This window comes from Agrilus planipennis, unplaced genomic scaffold (assembly GCF_000699045.2).
Source record: "Agrilus planipennis isolate EAB-ADULT unplaced genomic scaffold, Apla_2.0 scaffold99, whole genome shotgun sequence".
Classification (NCBI taxonomy): Eukaryota; Metazoa; Arthropoda; class Insecta; order Coleoptera; family Buprestidae; genus Agrilus; species Agrilus planipennis.
The window spans coordinates 105,179-125,114 of NW_020442412.1; the positions used below are offsets into that span (position 1 = coordinate 105,179).

At 33.7% G+C, this 19,936-nt stretch overlaps 1 protein-coding gene across 1 annotated transcript in view; it reads left to right on the forward strand.

Moving 5' to 3' along the window:
• Positions 1-19,936, forward strand: part of LOC108734102 (cubilin-like) — a gene marked incomplete at its 3' end in the record, with an annotated part of 85,011 nt that overhangs the window by 34,160 nt on the left and 30,915 nt on the right. The window contains exons 23-47 of the mRNA XM_025980154.1: positions 356-417; positions 5,022-5,200; positions 5,457-5,610; positions 5,673-5,869; positions 9,407-9,754; positions 9,834-10,005; positions 10,060-10,400; positions 10,455-10,566; positions 10,627-10,866; positions 10,924-11,031; positions 11,087-11,314; positions 11,376-11,563; positions 14,954-15,143; positions 15,205-15,573; positions 15,630-15,724; positions 15,786-15,887; positions 15,938-16,063; positions 16,129-16,337; positions 16,389-16,564; positions 16,623-16,850; positions 16,905-17,048; positions 17,429-17,773; positions 18,935-19,135; positions 19,196-19,278; positions 19,335-19,734. Coding sequence (XP_025835939.1) covers positions 356-417; positions 5,022-5,200; positions 5,457-5,610; positions 5,673-5,869; positions 9,407-9,754; positions 9,834-10,005; positions 10,060-10,400; positions 10,455-10,566; positions 10,627-10,866; positions 10,924-11,031; positions 11,087-11,314; positions 11,376-11,563; positions 14,954-15,143; positions 15,205-15,573; positions 15,630-15,724; positions 15,786-15,887; positions 15,938-16,063; positions 16,129-16,337; positions 16,389-16,564; positions 16,623-16,850; positions 16,905-17,048; positions 17,429-17,773; positions 18,935-19,135; positions 19,196-19,278; positions 19,335-19,734 — 4,997 coding nt within the window. The remainder of the gene's footprint in view (positions 1-355; positions 418-5,021; positions 5,201-5,456; positions 5,611-5,672; positions 5,870-9,406; positions 9,755-9,833; positions 10,006-10,059; positions 10,401-10,454; positions 10,567-10,626; positions 10,867-10,923; positions 11,032-11,086; positions 11,315-11,375; positions 11,564-14,953; positions 15,144-15,204; positions 15,574-15,629; positions 15,725-15,785; positions 15,888-15,937; positions 16,064-16,128; positions 16,338-16,388; positions 16,565-16,622; positions 16,851-16,904; positions 17,049-17,428; positions 17,774-18,934; positions 19,136-19,195; positions 19,279-19,334; positions 19,735-19,936) is intronic.

A 19,936-nucleotide genomic window follows, 5' to 3' on the forward strand; every position in this document is an offset into this window, starting at 1 on the left:
ACTATATCTACCAACAGGTAAATTGGTGAATATTATTTTAGCGGGGGTGAATAACTAGAAACTGAATATAACACAGAATATGGAAAGCCCTATCATTAAATGTGAGCACAATCGCCATACAACATTTCTTTCCAGTTTATAAGGGTTCTGTGAATACCCAGGTAAAATGTAAACTGGTCCTGTTGTTACTAACTTAGACACTATTTAAAATTACAAATATGAATTTAAATTAAAAATATTTGAAGTACAAAAAAAAGAAAAACTTAGGACGTAACAACCCGTAAAGCTAGAGTAGCTTCCTACTAAAAATGTATGTAAAATGTTAATTTTAAATAATATTAAGTTATCGTGTTAGGCTTGATTTCCATTTGGAGATTCTGTCTGGTCTTGTCGATGAAATGTTTGAGTCGCAAGAAAGTAATATGTGCTTCTAAAATGTTGTAATACTGCCCGTATACAATACAGGGAATTCCCCTTGCACTGGAGATTTTTTATGAACATGGAATGGTGCCACTGAATCTGACGCATAAGAATACTATTATTTTTCGGTACCGAAATGCCCCCTTAAGAACTTACAAAATAAAGAATAATATAAAAAGATGACCGAACTGTGTTTTTAATATTTTTTTAAATTTAGAAATAAAAGAAATAATTTTGGTTTACAACATGAACACAAGGGTGAAGCTAGTAATCCCTATTATAACTTTTTACTGGTTTAAATTTTATCATAAAAGAGTATGCCTTCGAAAGCTTCATTTATTTAGAAAACCTAATAATTGTTTTCATTTTTGTTAGAACTGCTATCTTTTCAATATAAAAATTAAACACAACGGTTCGGAAAATTGTGGTATGTAATAAAACGACAAATGCTTAGCAGACTAGGTACTTTCAAAAGGTACTTATTGTCCTTGGAATCGAAATTTATAGCTTAATTAGTCTTTCTATCTATTTCGAAATTTGAGACAAATAATAACTCATACTTTAGTCTCTATTCTTGGAAGTGAGAAATTATTTAGCAAGGCGTTTTCGGACATACTTCACAGAAACCTTTTTTTGTTTCGGAGTTTCAAATTCAAATTTTAGGTTTAACCAGTTAAACCTGAAGCATCCTGTATAAATAATTGACTGTGACTATATAAATAACTATATAAAAGTTCAACAATAATGCCACATGATGGTGAACAGTCAGACATTTAATTTGTTTACAAATAAACAAAGAATAGTCAGTCTCTCCTTTCTTCCAATTGGTCGATTTTAACACTCAAGGTGGGCTAGAAAGCTTGTAACGTCTAGACTAAACAAGAAAATTAGCGACCTTGATAAATCAATACTAAATAAATTTTTACAATTTCTGCACAAAAAAGGCTAATTAATCCATATTAATTAATTAATTAATTAATCGATACCAGACAAAGGTGTTTTATTTATTATAAACTAAAAATGTATGTAAAGTGTTATTTATATATTTTCTTTTAGTTCTTCTTCATTGTTAAAGCAATTTACATCAATCGAAAATCGGAAAAGCATAGCCCAACTTTTCAGGTGGATGCAAGGCTTTCTGACGTTACTCCTGACTGATTTAAACAAAAGTAAATGTTACGCCTAAGAAAACATGCCACGCTTAGGGGACATCGATTTTAATATAAGGTTGTGCGAGACAAGTCACGACTGGTGGCCGCTATTTTCATGACAGTTCAGTAAAACGAAACAAGTTATATAAACTTCTTGCTCCTAGATTAAGTGTTTTTCAAAAAGGAGTTTTCGTTATCTTGAATCATTACATTTTCATTTCTGTTTCTTTCCTAATATCTTGCAAGCAGTGTTGACAAGGCTTTGTTTTTTCGTGATATCCTTGTAGTACAAGTTTCACGATAAACCAATTTTTAGGAAATTCTTAATATGTTTTAGTGGAACTTTAGTATCATTATTACATTTTCTCACAATAAATCTACATGTAAAAGAAGCAATTTTTGTATTCATTTTCCATAACGGGATAGAAAAAAATTGCCAAACAGTCACTGGTCAGTCAATTTTTATGATCAATATTCATAAATTTCAGAAGAAACCTTAAATATACAACGTTTCACAGATTTTGAAAACTGACTAGCCTAAAACGTCTTTAAAGCATGCGATACGACGATTTATGACCTTTTCAGAAGCCTATCTGGTCATGCATTTTCGCAAGACTAAGACCAATACTGTCTTTATACTATCAAAGTCAAGACCAAAATCGAACAAATAAGACGTAGACTAAAACCAAGACCGAACGAACAAGACTAAGACTAAAACCAACTGTTTTCTTTAACAGTCATGATAAGCTCATATGTATAAAAGAAAATGTCAGCATTTAAGACAATTATTATACTTAAAAAGTTATTTAAAAAAGGCGTAAGCATCAGATTAAATAAGCAAGACTTAACAGGCAAGACCAAGACTAAGACCGAATAAGCAAGACCATGACCTATGGCAAGGTTAAAGTTGGTCCTGCTGTGCTCATCACTAGTGAAAGTTGTGGTAGGTATGTAATAATATAAATGGCGTAGAATTATTGTTTCAGAAACCAAAACAAATAGAACCTTAAATTATTCATTTAAGGACCCCTCCTTTCTGTCTTCTGCGAAACTTTTTTCTAAGTTTCTAAATTTATAGCAGAAGATATACTCATTTACACGGGTGACTTTATCAATAATACCGCGTATCTACAACTATAGAGTGGAAAATATTTATGTCAATTTCAGTAATCATTTATTCTGTTTTTTAATAAGATAGGACCTACCTAACACTATCAAGAACATCGACTTTTTTACTTTATCGTTCCACTTACGTAGCCAAACAAGTAGTTTAAAAAAACTATTTTTTGATATGATAGGTAGATATTAACCCGCTTAGTTAAGGAAAAATAAATTTTGCACAATATATTCACCGTGGTCATCGCTGAGAATTTCTTCAAAGTACTACCTCTATAGGAGCAAAACTGAAATCCAAAGTCTGTACTAAAAATTCTTTAAGTGCTCCGATTAAGTNAAAAACTATCCCCCGATTTATTTCTTAGCCAACAGTATTTAAACTTATCCTAACCGAAACATTGAAATAGTCCAACAACAACAAACCTTATAATTACTCTAAACGATCGCAACGTTCGCATGTATGGCATATGATCCTTCCGAGATCACTTTAATAATCGAAAAGGCTACAATGATAGACTGCACCTCAATGACACCAAACGCAGGTACGACCATTCTCAAGCAAAACACATGTGAATGAACTGACCCATAACTACATCTAAACAAAATTACGATTATCAAATATATACATATACACAAAAGCTCAAGTAGATTATATTTTGAAAAAACACAACATCTTTATAGTTCCTGTAGTTCATGTGATTTTTGAATTGATTCATACAGGTATTTGGATTCATACGATAAGAGCGTATTTCAGTATATATTATGGAAATAATTACCCAACAGGCTCTATGGAAGTCAATAAGAAATAGGCGAGATAGGTTAGTAGGACACCTTCTCAGGCATGAAGGACTAGTAAGAGACATATTAGAGGCAGAAACGGAAGTTAGGAGGGTAGAGGTAGACCTAGGTTAGATTACTGTTCGCGAATAGTTAAGGCGAAAGATTAGCGTAGGATGGGAAAGAGCGGAGGTGCGTGTCCAACCAGTCCTAGGACTGACGACCTAATGATGATGATGAATTACCCAATATTGATTTAGTTTACACAAAAAGGAGGGACTGCACAACTGTAGTGAACTTCACCGTATAGCAATTTAGCAGTATATATACTTTTTCAATGAAACAATCTCTTTTTCTAACTCTTAACCAAACTATTTTAACTTGAACACACTGTTGAACCACTCAGTATAAAGACTGATATGGTCATAGAAGTTTACCGTCACGATATTTGAAACAAATCATTTGTTCAACTCCAGCTTTTAGGCTGCTCCAGTTATCAACACTGTGTATAAGGATAGACACGATCAGAAGTATTTAAAAAAAAATATTCAATTTTTACTAACTTTTATAAGATTTACGTAAGTTATGAAAGAGAAAGATTCCAACATGTTTCCTTGAGTATATAGCATTTGGCGTATTCTTTTTTACTATTTTTTCAACAGATTTTAGTGTTTTTGAGATCAACGTGCAGCATAACTGTCCTTTTAGAACCATATCGTTTAAGCTTGTTAAATGACGTAATATAACGACAGGAATTAACTAATGATTAATAGTCATTATCTGTTTGTTATCATGTCATGGTTAATGTAAAATTTGGACAATCTTAGTGGTAGCACTGTTATTCAATTTTTTTTCTGAAATCCAGCTGACCAGAATTATACATATATTACTACGAATTTGACGCCTGTTTCGATGGAATTATTTTTACATGCGTATATTTTTCAGAGTTTGTTGATGGGCCTAAGTGGAGATTTATTACGTATACCTGTTGTTAAATTTGCTATTGTACAGAACTGGAAATTCCAAATTTACCTTTCAAGTTGGGGTCTATTAAATTCGTTACCTACATTATAAACCCTTTTTGGAACTTACCTACCACTTCGAACCTCATATTAAGTATAAGTTTAACCCACTAATAAAAAAGAAAAGCAGATCTTGTCCAATCACGGAAACTGTAACATCTCAAACGTATCATTCTTGTATACATTAATAAATAATTTTAAGTTAACTGTGAGCGACAAAAATAACTCTGATTAATAAACTTCTACTGATTTTTAGCCCCTCGTCTTGCGCTCTTCGCAACGCTCTAGCACAATTTAATTTAATACTATTTGTTATTTGATGATCGTACCATAACTGTAGTTTAGATACTTGCATGTTTTTATATAAGTAGATTACCCTTCAAAATCTTCATAATATATTTATGATAATCAAGCAGTTCATACAAATTATAAACTTAGAATGTAGGCCCTAGTATCGAGTAGAATATACTTGTCATAATGTCCTAAATGTGTAGCAGTATAAAGAGGGTACATTATTTAATTTTGGATTAAATAGGTTGTGGAGGCGCTTTGTCATCTCCAGATGGAGTGATTATATCACCTCAATACCCTGAATCCTACAGCAGCAATTTGGAGTGTTATTGGCGTATATCAACGAACGTTGGTTCTTTCCTCAGAATAACAATTACAGATATTGAACTGGAACAGTCCGATTGCAACTCAGATTACATTCAGGTATTGTTATGATAATGATAATTTTATCCAAGAAGATTAAATTTCAATATAATACAATTATTCTTTCAGTAGTAGATTACTTGTAATATAATACTTTGAATTTAATTTAAATGGGGGTTTGCTCACTCTCGTATTGTAACACGTCAGCGTTTGGAAGTACCCATACTACTGATATGTTTTCAATCATGCTCTGAAATATAGTTCCTTCATTTCTCACAAAATAAGCTGTCTCTAAAATAAACTGTTCCAATTATAGATTTACGATGGCTTGCAAAATTCAAAGCTTCTAGGAGTGTTTTGCACCATGAAAAATGTAGTTCCCATTCATTCAACGTCAAATCATGTTGGCATTAAATTTGTATCCGACGGGGCCATAGAAGGACGTGGATTCCATTTGCAATATTCTACAGGTATGACGTTTTTTACTATTTCAACTTAACTTCAGATTTTATTGATAAATTATCTTATTAAGATTGTAGAAATACTGTTACTGGGTTCAATGGGGCCATAGAGAGTCCTAATTTTCCTAATAACTTTCCTCATGAAATGAATTGCACATGGAAAATTGAAGTGTTACGAGGGAATAAGATAAACCTGACCATTTCTCGTTTAAGTCTTTTAAGGGAATTCCAATTGGATTCGAAGAATTGTTCTATAAATTATTTAGAGGTAGGAACATATGATTGATAGTTTTTTTAAGATATAAATAGGGCACAAAACCATCATAAAGTTAATTCAGTTAATTCAAAATTGGAGAAAATGAAGGGCGATGAATGATAAATAAAAATTAGGAACGTTAGAAGAAGAAAATTTAAGGAAAGAAATATGGGGTAAGAGGGTGAAATAGATAGAATGAAAAATCGATACGAGGAGAGAGATATAAACATAAAGCAAGAGTAAATAAATGAGTGGACAAGGATTGGGTAGGAATGTAGGGTAAATGAGCAGGGAAAGATGCAAAAGATAGAGGATCGAAGTAAAAAGAAAGAAGTTGCAGAGTTAGTGAGAGGGAGAATAGCAGTTTGATATATGAGTTAGAAGAATGTGTTAAGAACAAAGGAATGGATGAATGCGGATGTATGGTTGATAATAGTGGCAAAGAAAAGAAATGTTGAGAAAAACCTTTAAAAGGGTTGATAAATTTAGATGATGCAATAGAGCTTATTAAGTATTTATAGAAATAAGGAATGTGTAAGGAAAAAAATTGTTAATTTATAAATTAAGAATATATAGATACTTATAATATTGTTATGTTATGTTACTTAACGTTACGTTTCTTCCCTTGTGGATTATATGTCACATTATGGATAATTCTATAACATGTCTAATCCTTATAAATAGTTGCCGCGAGATCGGAAGAGTTAGTGAGTCAAGATCAAGTTATAAGGCAATACAGAGCGAAGTAGAAAGAGCGAGAAGTGTCAAGGTGTGCAATATAGTGTTAGTTACACAGACGCAACTTTTAAATAAATTTAGCTATAGTGAGGAAGGTGTTTGATTACAATAAGTTGATCAGACTCTTTATCAATTTGAGTACGACGTGGAGCGCCTTGCAAGATTAGCACATCCATCTAACCCTTTGAAGTTCATAGACCAACTGATTGTGCATAAATTCATTGATGGAGTGAGGGACGGTGAACTACATCCAGTCCTCAGACTAGCTGTCGCAAAACTCCAAGTGAAGAACTGCCCCATGCTTTAGAATTTGAAGCGGGGAAACAAGTTTCTAAGAGTCATGCACGGGCGCGACGAGTCAAAATCTGCAATGGCACAATTACAAAGGAAGGTATTGTGTCGCTCATTAATGAATATATGAGAGGAAAGCCACTGCTACAGACGCGAGAGCTGAGAATTTTGCTCGAGACTACAGGAACTACGTCGATCGTTCGAAATGCTGGAATTGTAGAAGAATGGCTAAGATCAGCCAACATTGTGGGGCACAGTTTGGCTCACACTCCCCAAACCCCCGAAGAAGTCATCATTTCAAGACTAGACGGAACCAACTCATTATCCATAGAAGGATCTGTCAACAAGCACACATGCAAGAATTGTTATCTACACAGGGGCATCGGACTGACAAATTCGACCTTTGGCTGAAGACTGATCTGGACTACAGCTACCGGAGTTTGACATCAAGCATCACCCAGGCAAACAATACGGCAACGCAGATGCACTGTCCCGGAGACGCTGCGTCGAAAACTGCTAATATTGTTCATCTGTGACATCGATCTGTTGTAATCCAACCACCGTTTAGCCTGAATGTTCCTAAGAAGATAAAGAATTAAAAGAAGACTAGAGGAAAGACGAAGTTAATGACTCAATAATAAGATGGAAAGAAGGTGGCATTTCAAGTCCATCCTGAGCCGATGTGAGCCACCTAAATCAAGCAACGAAAAGCTATTAGGCGCAGTAAACTTCGACATTTTGAAAAGAATGTGGGATAGTTCAGATGGATCTTGAAGAAACGAATCTTAAAAGTGTTAGAGGTGCGCAAGCAAATATTATTGGCTGGAGAAGGCAACACTAAACTAATGGGCATTACAAAAACGGGTACTACGCTCTTCCGTTACTCTGGAGATTAATCTAAAAAGAGAATATCAACAATCACCGAAATGACTGTGACCGACACATACCACTATTCCTCTTAGCTGATAGATCCACCATCCGTGAGAAAAATGGAAGAATATCGGGCAGCATTTTATTTGGAAAAGAACTCAAATTGCCAGCGGACATCATGTTTGATTGTCCTGGATACTCTCCAACACCTGCAGATAAATACGCGGGCGAACTACGAGGACGACTGGAAGCCATTCAAAAAGTTTCTATTTATTTACAATATTTATGAACCTCTGCAATGTAGATTTTTTTGCTAACTCACCTACTTATTGGTCTTTTAAAATATAAAGTTTCAACCATTTTTCAACTTCAATAAACTTTCTTCTTAATTTTTTTTAACTTAAATTACATTTATTGCAAAAAATGCGAGAAAATTGTTCACACCCTCAGTTTAATTTCGTTTGTGTAACAATTGGATGTTGAATTGTGATTGTGTAATGTATATTAAATAAGATGTTATTCAACGTAATTTAAAAATAGAAAGCGAGGAACATTTTCTGTATTAATTTTTTTTAATTTGGAAGTCTTATTCATTCATTGGCATGCAAAGATTATTAAAAAATGATTTAATTTTACTAACAGTCTTGTTTATCGTCTACGAATAAAATACTGAAAAAGCACATTCCTGAACAGTAACAGTAACGGCCAGCTGCATGGATTTTACCTAGGGTATACAACTTTACTGGTTGTAACACAAAGATAAAACCCTTGAAGGATACACCATTGAATAAATGATTTATGAAATTTACTCCATGAATTGGTGACTTTGTCTGGTCTGCTGGATCTTGTTGGTTTGAAGATGGTTCTGATGTCCTTTGTCTCTTTAGGCTCTGCCTATTCAGTGCGTAACCGTTGGAGGATATGGTAGATATGCCAGAGAGGTAGTGCGCCGTTCGTTGATCTCTGGCATTTATTTAAACGCATTTTAAATTTCTAAACGTTTTGCGGAATTTTAGGTTTTATTTATTTATTTAGTTATCTTCTATAACACTGCATTATATTTTGTGACTTACACCATTATTTACTTCCATACTTTAGCAGTCTTCGATACCTTAGCAATATGAAAAACCTATCTCATAGTAGGTAAACATACATATGCATACTACGTACAGTCAAAAACTTTCGTAATCAGAGGCGTCATAGCAACCCATGAAGCTATATTCGTTGATATTAACGAAAAAAAGGTATGCTGATATGCATTAGGCGGCCTAAATATCACCCACAACAATTTTACTCCACCTCTTAGCAGTTATTAACTGGCTCTTGTACCACACATAGAAGAAGAAAGTGTGATCTGCTGAAACCTTTTTACACGTTTATCATAAAATTGGGTGATAATAATTTTCGAAATTCGTATAGGTAACAATCCCGAATAAATAGTTTCGTCTTATGCTTAGTGTCGTTTTTTATAACCTCTGTGAGCAGCGTTGATAATCGCTGATCTTGTTATTCACATTAACCGTACGCTTTGATATTTTAAGGATGATCAATCAGGTTGGTTAATGCACCAAGTCTATAGGACTACTATTGAATTGACAGAAGAATTATTGAAATTTATAGAGAAATATGTACCCATATTTAAACTTTTAGATATGGAGCATCAATAAAAATTCCGAAAGGAACATGATTGAGAGATACTGTAGTGATCTTAATTATGAGACCCAGTTAACTGTAAATTCCGATAAAGTTGAAATACACTTTGCAACTGATAGCTCATTTATTGGAGATGGATTTCGATTGGAATGGCAACAATTTGGATGTGGCGGTATTTTGAAACGTCCTTCAGGAAGTTTTACGTCTCCTAACTATCCGCAATTCTATCCTCCTGGCGTTACGTGTAAATGGATTATTGAAGTAAATTATGGAAATAGTGTGGAATTACTTTTCAAAGAAATTGACACAGAAGACAGATTTAAATTTGGAAATGATTATATAGAAGTATGTATTTGTCTTGCATAGCTTACATTCGTCATATGTGAAAAATTGTGATAATTACTTCTTTGCCTGCATTCACTAGGTCATTAATGGGCCCGAAAGTGATTATCCTGTTCTAACTACTTTGAGTGGTCGTCATTCTAAGCCCGTTGTAGTAACAAGTACCGGAAATTTTATGACCGTCTTATTTATTAGTGGCGATTTAAGTATGAATGGGAATGGATTCATAGCTAGTTATTCTTCTATTCCTTCAAGTAGTGAAATTCGGGTTAAAAAGTGTGGTAATCAACTTAATTAAATTTTTTTAGAGTGTGGAGGAAAATTTACGGCTTTCTTTGGTTCGTTTCATTCACCTAATTATCCATACAATTATCAACTCCAAGAAAGCTGCGAATATTACATTGAAATAGAAGACAGTCATACAATAGAACTGCTTTTTGTTGACTTTGACATTGCAAGTGATCCTTCCTGCAATCAAAGTTATATTAAAATATATGACGGTCCTACACAAGCATATCCCACGTTGAAAAAGTTGTGTGGGAATCAAAAATTCAACGGAACCATCAAATCGTCTTACAATCATATGCTTGTGGAGTTTGTGGCAAATTATTCATACACCGCTAAAGGATTTATTGCCGATTATATAACGGCATGATTAATTCTTGAAGATTGTTGTTGATAATAATTAACAATAAATTTTTAGGCATGTGGTGCGCGAATAACTACAGAAGATAGTGGTATTATTGGAAAACGTACCTCTTTGCAATATGGCGGCAACAGTTATTGCATTTGGACAATATCTGCTGCAAATCCATGTAATTTGTGTAATTATTCACTTTTTGGCTTTTACTGATACTGTACATTCTTTCATTTAGCCCAGCATATTTATTTAACATTTACTCACATATTTCCCGACAATTCCTTCTCTGACGATAATTCCACTGTCATTGCGACGGTCCATAACGGTGACAGCGACACTGATCCAATTTTACTAAAACTCACTCCGCTCAACGGCCAGCAAGAAGTTTATACAACCACGAGCACCGGTGATAGTTTACATATTATAACTCGAAACGATATTGAATTTGAAGCATCTTATTCTATTCTTGAAACAAGTTAGTAGCGCGATACTTGAGGAAAACTATAATCCTATCGTTAAACGAAATTTGTAGGCTGTGGAGGTATGTTTAGTCATATGAACGGCTACTTCGCTTCTCCTTATTTTCCGAAAAGTTATCCAGTAAATATGGAATGTGAATGGATTATTCAAACATCTCCTGGTTTGTAAAGCCTTTATACATTGGCTATGTTTTATTATTGGTGTAATCTTTTTAGGGTGGTCGGTGTCATTGAGCTTTGACCATTTTGATATCCTGGATTCTGAAGAATGCGATGTAGATTTTCTGGAGATACGAGAAGCAAATTCAACTGGAAAAGTATTACAAATACTATGTGGTGACACAATACCCGCAACTGTGTCTTCACGGATGAACTTATGGGTACTGTTTAAAAGTTCTGAATCAAACTTAACCGGAACTGGTTTCAAAGTGCATTTTAGCCTAAGTAATTTTTTCTCGTAAAAACTGTGATATTCAAAATAAAAACTTTAAATGATCTTTTACAGGCCCTGCAAGTGAATTAAGTGGTTCATTTGGACAAATTATGTCTCCCTTTTATCCATTGTATACTGCACACGATATCAGTACTCATTGGAAAATAACAGTTCCTTTTGGACACTGCATTTCACTAGACCTTAAAAATATTTACAATAGGCTGTGTGTTGAGTTTAAACTACTGGCAAAGGTACTTTGGGTAGGTATTCGGATCATACACAAAAACTACAGCACATATTTATAATAATGAAGGTACCATCCCAACCAATAATTGTGTAGAATGCTTTTGGCATATTTCTAGCATAATCTGTTTTTGGATAGTTTTCTTTTATGACCCAAAGTAGTGATAGGGCTCTATACAAATTTAGCCAGCATTCCGTCTTGTATGAACTTAATGCGTCCCATTCTCACTGATGGTGCTCGATTGAAAAAGTAGGAATTTACAATAAACGCACATGTGTTGTGTATGCCGCAAAACTTCCATCTGTGATACCATAATGAATGGGTAGCAGGTCACTAAATGTTAATGTAAGAAAACCAAAAATCAGAAGCAGATGGAATTCTTGAGAAGGCGAAGGTGAATACAATTATGTTAAATGTCATAATTGCATTCGAATTCTTTACATTTAAGTATTTTGCATCGAATAAGCATTTCGTCTTTCAAAACAAGTAATTCCGCATGTAAAAAATTACTTTTTCAATCACCCATCATTTCTAGCGCGTGCATAATTTCATTCGTCATGCAAAAAATACATACCTACCAGATTTTCATCGCAAGGTAATTTAACGCAATACTTTTCTCCATCCATATGTCCTACAATTACTATGTGTTCTACTAGTTGCAGTAAAAATCATTTATTTTCAGGACTAAATTTTTCGTATGTAGACTACTGCACTATTTATTTTTAGCAACTGCTTAACAGATCTACATATAGGTGTTACTTGCATCCATAGGTTGCAGGGGAGTACGTATGCTGCACGTTATACAATAACAAAGATGGATCAAAACTATTTAATTATAATTCTTGATGTCGTCCTTTCGATATTTGTCTCTTTAAACCAACTTCTTGTTAAATCGTACATTACTTTCTTCTGGTCTCAGAAAAATGTGGATGTACAGACACAAGTACTGCTCGTCGCGCCTCGTATCTGAAATTCGGACCAATTTTTCTCTGGACTTTAAGATAACCAACATAAGCTAGACATCCAAATCCTTTTTTTTAATTTATTTCAATGAGATGGTTTGGAGCAAATAATTCTAATGGCATTTTTAATCAATTGGATTTATGTGGAGTGCGACTGTAAATGTTTACTGCTGTACTCCATGATCCTACATGTTTACTGTCGTACATATACGCTTGTACTTTCTTTTGGGTGCTTTGATTGAATCTTTCCGAAACGCCGTTATGTTTTGGTGTATCCGGACTGATGTTCCACCCCTAGTTTATTTAAGATTTTTAGTGTGAACTTTCCAGTATATCAGTGAACCCTAATCTTCTCTGAGATGACACACTTTTACGTCGTATAGCAAAATCCTGACACTTCTCACGAACGCTTCAAAACAGTGGCCTATTTCACTATTTGCCTTCATTTCATATGCCTTTTCCAGTTATAACGCGTCGTCAATAATCTATGAGATGTATCGATAACACAGGTCTGCGAAATTCTTTTTTGAAAAGTTTTTTCTTAAATTGTTAATATTTGTCGTAATTGTCTTAAAAGTAATAGAAAACGATATTCATATGGTTTATACCACGTCACATTAACTCATAAATGCTCAGAGAACACATTTCCATTTGAACCCTTACCACGTATTGAGTGCGACGAAAAAATATTCAATAACCAGTGTTTCTATGTTCTTAACGATGCTCTTTTCGATGGCGTTGGTTAAAAATGCCTCCAACAATATTAAAGCATGGAAAAAAAACGTGATTTTTGAATTGACTTCTTTTTATATGCTTAAAACCTATTAAATCATGTATATCCTTTTTTTCTTTGTTTTGTTTAATCACATCGTTCAGGCACACTGAAGGGATATTTCTACACGTCTTACTCCCTCCGTTTTTAAATCTGCGGCAGTATCTTTATTTGCACATTTAATCGCCATTTTGTTATAATTGTCAAGTCTTAAAAGTTAATTTAAAATTAGTCAGATGACTCCGTTGCTCCGGAGTCTACTGGGAACCTTACTAGCGTCGTCACCCGTGATAACACTAATAGTTTTTTACACAATTTATTTACACAAACCTAAACCTAAGTGCAACAATCACACAGAGTTATAATTATATATATATATATATAGACAAGAACAAGTTAAGAAACCATGAAAAAAAATATATATACAGACAGCAACGAACATCGATGACAAGGTAACAACATAGGCACAAAACGGTAGAGACGTTGGAAAAAATATATACAAAAAGAATACGTGGCTGGTTTAAGTGGTTAATGCTCCCTCTCCATTACCGCTGGTAGGTGGAATGTCGGAGATAACCAAATAGTATGTTGAAAAAAAAAAGCGCAAAGTAGTGGTTGCAAAGTGATCTCTTTCTCCCTTGTTGCTGGTGGGTGGAATGTCAGAGATGATCTTTGCTTATTCTGGGACTGGTATTTATGGCAACTTGGGGTAACGAAAAGAGGTGGAAAATAGAAAGGTTGAAGTTGGGTAATGAAATCGGGTAAAATTGGTAAAGTATAAACGAATACAATATAGCAAGATACTTAGGGGGAAAAATGGAATAGATGATTGTGGATAAGAGAAAATCAAAACGATAAATAGAATTACAAATAGAAAATGAATGAAAGAAAGAATTTATCGTATATGAAATACGTAATGAAATAAATAGGAAATAGAGAAAAAATAGATAAATTTGGTAAACAACTAAAGTATGTATTAAAAGAAAAAAGATAATGGAAAAAGTAGTTAATAATTTTTTATGAAGTTCAATTTCTGAAATATGCCTAATGCAGTGACTGTTGTTGCTAAGGGTGAAACACAAACGAATTGATAAGGGAAGCAGGTAGGTCAGCGTACCGGTCGTTGGAATCGATGTACAAGTTTCGCGGAATAAATTTTGCATGTACTTTCCGGATGAGTACAACACCCGACACATCATAATCTGTCGTTTCATTTGTAAATATTTTAGAATTTTGATCTTCTCTTATACTCCCGTTACTTGTGTCTTTCTTGCCCATCACGTTAACAATTGATCATGATTTTGTTGATCTGTAACTCTGATTGTTATTTCTGCCTAGATTAGACCTACTTGTTCTTGTGTAAACTTTGTTCTTTCTCTCGTAATTACCATACTTGCTATTTTGATCCGATATTCTGTTGCACTGATAACATTTAAATTTTCCACGATTTCGGCAATCGCGTTTAATATGTCCAGCAACCCCACAACCATAACAGCGTTCAGAGGACTCAGCCTTACACCAAGTTTCACTGAAACGTAATTTTATACAACGATCTCAACGACCATTCAATGAGAATTAATAATTGCAGCAACGAATATAGCCTACCAGTATCTCACTTTGGTATAATTTGACAGATCAGTACATCATAGTAAACAGTTAATATGCCTTACAGGTATTTGATGGGCACGACAACAATGCCAGACTTCTATATAGTGGTTGCAGTGTATCAGATAAACCAATAAGATCTACATCAAACGTATTGTATATCAAATGGGAATCCATTTATGATTCCAGATTTTCATTGGCATGGAATGATATGGGGAAATGCACTAATACAATGAACACCAATATCGCTCGAAAATGTAAGGAATTCGATGAAATCTTAATTTATTTTGAAAATCTGTTCATCATCTTTTATGATAGCTTCTAAATGTGGTGAAGAAATAGCAATTGACATGTCATTAGTTTCCAATTATAAATTAACATCACCTGGTTATCCTCATGGTTATGGTTCCAATTTGGAATGCACATGGACATTTTATACTATGGTACCAGAAAACCATTTAGCTATTAATTTTAATGATATCAATCTTGATAATAATATTGATAAGTGCTTCTTTGACAAAATTGAAATTTACACTGAAAATGAATTAAATGGATGGAAAATTCAAGATACAGTCTGTTTGCCTAATGCAACAAATGCGGTTTTCAATTATGGAAGTTCTGTTAGAATTATTTTCAAGAGTAATCGGTACGGAAACGGTTCTGGATTTTCTGCGAATGTTTTACAAGGTAATTTAAATGTGCTATCATTATCGACCTTTATACGTTTCTATTTTGATTGTTAGAGTGTGGTGGAAGTATTACTGAAAGTAATGGCTTGATTAATATAAATGATACGTATTTGAAAATGTATCAATCAAACTCTACAAGTAGACTAATAGTGAGTTTTTGCAGTACCGTTCTTAATTCAATATATACAGACTCTGCTAATAATATTTTAGTGTCAATGGAATATCACTGTTAAAACGGGAAGAATACTAAATGTAACCCTACTTGAACTGAATTTACAAAATGAAAATAATGACTGCAGTAACTATATTATGGTAGGTAAGACATTGTAGCATATAATAGAAATGTACAAATTTTGTTAAAGCTCAGGAACGGTTTATTTCCTAATTCACCTTTCCTTGGGCAAGGAAAATATTGTACCGATTTATCCGAAAACGTTAACACAACAGCAAACTTTCTATACATCAAATACAACGCTTCATTATCTGCTGTAAGTTTACACGAGAAGGTGCAAATGTTTATTTTTTGCATAGGCACTTCAATTAAAATTTATAGGGCTTTAAATTGCAATTTCAAGAGGTGGGTGTAAATTGTGGAGAAGAAATCAGATTAACGGAATTCGATACGGAAACTATAATATATACTCCTAATTATCCAAATATTGCACCACCTCATACGGAATGCTCTTGGATAATATCTGCTCCTCCCAGTAGAATATTAAGATTGGATTTTATCGATAGATTTGATCTTACTACATCAGACGGGTAAATCATTGATTTAGGTGGAAATTTTAACAATTTACCATTGCATTATAGTTGCTACCTAGAGCGAGTAGAAGTTCGCGATGGAAGTACACGGTTTTCTCCTGAACTTGGTATTCTTTGTGGTCAACGTCCAAATTCATTATTTTCAACAAACAACTTCATGTTCATTAAATTTCTAACAGATATTGATGAGCCCAGCAACGGATTTAAAGCAAAAATTACAATGGGTAATCATATTGACAAGTATAAATAAGCGAATGTTTCAAAATGTTAATACTATTTAAGCTGAATGTGGAGGATTTATAACAGGGTCCCAAGGAGAAATTAAGCTACCAATACATAGTAAATCAAATTATTTTGGAAAATCTAATTGCACGTGGCACTTAATGGGACCTGCTTATCACTACATAAACATGACATTTACTGAAATTGATCTACCACCAAGTGATGCCAATGGTTGTGTTTCTGTCGATCATATAGAAATAAAGGAAAAGATACCTGTAAATAATGAAGGTGACAAATCGTCATCAAATAGGTTGACTGCTTAATTACGAATTATATTTTTAGAAAAGATTATTGGGTTATATTGCGGAAATACTAATCCTGGATCAATTTTATCTTCCAGTAATGAAATAACAATCAAATTCATAAATGTTGGAAATTCCGAAAGTGTACCGAAGTTTAGACTAGTCTTTGAGTCTGGTAGAGAATGTAAGTTACAGTATTATTTGCAATGGTTGAGGCTTTGTGTGGTCGGTCGGTGCTTGTAGACATCGTTAGCCGAACTGGATAGATTAGTGGCGATTTGTTCAACACTTACGTTTTTCTCACTACTGTGATGAGCATCTTCAGAGCTAAGTTCGCGGACGTCGGGTAGTTGTTTTATACACAATTTGTGCTCACAAACTGATGCTTACCACAATACTGAGGAAAACGTCAGCAGCGAGGAAATTGTCAAGACAACACTAAGCATCTCGGAATCAACGATGGTTGGTATCATTTCTGAGTGTAGATGTTTCTTTTTAGATATAAATAGTCATAAATGACATAGTTTCGCACAGCGTTAGGTATTTCTTTAATTTTTTATTCAGCTTGTGGTGAAACATTCAACATGGATGAGGGAGTATTTACGTCACCTGGCTATCCTAATCTTGTCCAAAGTGACGTATACTGTGAATGGACAATCACGGTATCCAATGGAAGACGAATTACATTAGAATTCCTAGACTTAGAGTTAAGTTCGAATTTACAACATGAACAAGGCATTGCTTACTCTTTTGGACAAGATCCGCGAAGTGATGTCGCATTTTTGAAAAAATATGAATCCGGCCAAATAATTAAATCATCAGAAAATGTTTTAATTCTGTATTTTTGGAACTATATACCATCAAATGTTCGTGGATTTAAAGTTCAATTTTCATCAAATGAACCCACAGGTGGTTACTTACTTATACATAATACTGATACCATTTACACTTGTTTACAGGCGCTGTGCTCTAAAAATATTTTGTAGGATTAGTAAGCGGTTTTTGGCGTAATCCTTAAATATTCATTACGTTAAGTGCGTATTGAATAAAAATAACTAATGTGTAGGGCAATCCGATAAATCACTAACCAAACCCATGTTGTTCTATACTTACAAGACCAATTTATAATTTCTACCTTAATTTTCTCCCAATATATGAGACAAAATGAATTAAATAAAGAGCATTAACTTTTTGTCAGAAGATGATGAAAACAAGCAAGACTCCTGCCTCTTCCGTATATTATTACTTACCTACTGTATCTTACTTCTCTAAAATTCCTATTAATTATCTTATAAGCCCCATCCGTCTTACCTGCTTCAAACTTTTCTTCCACTTCTTTACATCTCATATCAATCCAATATTCATTAGCTGTCCTTCACTTTATAATTATTTTTAACTTTAACTTTTCCAAATGTTTCCTTTTCTCTTCTTCATAATTTTGAATTTAAGATTAGTCTTCATAACTACTACGTTTTGATCACTATCTGCATACACTTATTCCTGAATAACTCATACAGCCTTACATCTGATTTTTAAATCTTTAACTAACAAGAAAGTAATCTAACTAATATCTCACTAAACCATCTAGCGCCTCTAAATGTTATGGTCAAATAAAGTATTCGCGAAGGTTAAGTTAAGTTTATAACAAAATTCTATCACTCTTTTCCCCTATCATTTTTATTGCATAATCCTTCACCTACCACTGCGTTGAAGTCCTACAACTATTAAGTTTTCCGTCTTCTGTATCTGCCTACACCGCTTCTAGGTTGCTCGTCATTGTAAGATGACGTAGGCAAAGACCTGCACTACTACCGTTTTTACAAGTTTTAGGTTCAATTTAATCATAATTATCCTACCGCTTTTCTCTAAAGGGCTTTCTACATTCCTGCTTTTTTACGCATTACAATTCTTACCCCGCATTACTTTCTATCGATCCTGTATAGAAAATAACAACATATTTAATAATTTCGGGTTCGCCAACTACCATGTGAATATTATCAGACAATTGTGTGTGCTATTTTGCATTCCAAAAGAAATGATATTAATCTTACTAAAAATAAACCTTTTTAGCATGTGCTTCAGATTTTTCTAAGCTATCTGGAGTGCTTACTCCACCAGGAGAGAATATGACGCATTACACTTGCTCTTGGGTTCATGTAATAAATAGTGATAATGGACAAACATTAAGCCTCTCTATACAATTGAATAGTAATATTAATAAAGGAAATCACTTTTGTGCTACTTACGATTCTGTTTTGGATGTAATAATTGGTAAATTATGGTTGCATGAAAATTTCATGATTGATAATAATATTGATATTTGTTTTTAAGGAGATTCAACCCCCTTGGCCAAGTTTTGTGCTGGCTACCAAAGTTCTGTCATACTATCACCATATATTGTTACAAAGATCAATGTAAGTCGAAAATTATTTACTTATTAGATCGAAATTTAACTACTGTCTGCATCTAGGTTTACAAAAGTGAATCACACAACTTCAACTTTACCGTTGATTACGAAACATATCCTTGTGGGGGGATAATATCTGATCCTATAGGTTCTATTTCCAGTCCAAATCTGCTAGGTCCCTTAAATGGAAAAATTGATTGTGCATGGATATTTAAATTACCCTCTGACGAAGCTATAATGGTTAACTTCACTACCTTCCATTTTAACTCAAACTGTGACGACTCGCATTTAACTATGTATAGCGGTAGTTCACCAATGAGTCCACGAATAGGAAAATTCTGTAGAGATCAGTTGCCAAAAGATTTCCACATTCAAAACAACGAGTTGCTAATACAATATCATCAGAACGACAAAAGTAAAATATTAAACAATTTTACTTTATCATATGAAACAGTAAGTGAAGGTAGGTTTCTTCCTTTATATTTGCACATACAATACACGGTTATTGATTTAAGCATTTAAATCGTTCATTAGAAGTATTTAGAGAAAGAAAAGGAGTACCTATCTATTTAATGAAAACATTTTTGGAATTGTGCCATTTCCGGTTCTACTTAAACTTGGCTATTGTAAATGGAATGCCCCAGTTTTCTTAATTTTGTTGACAT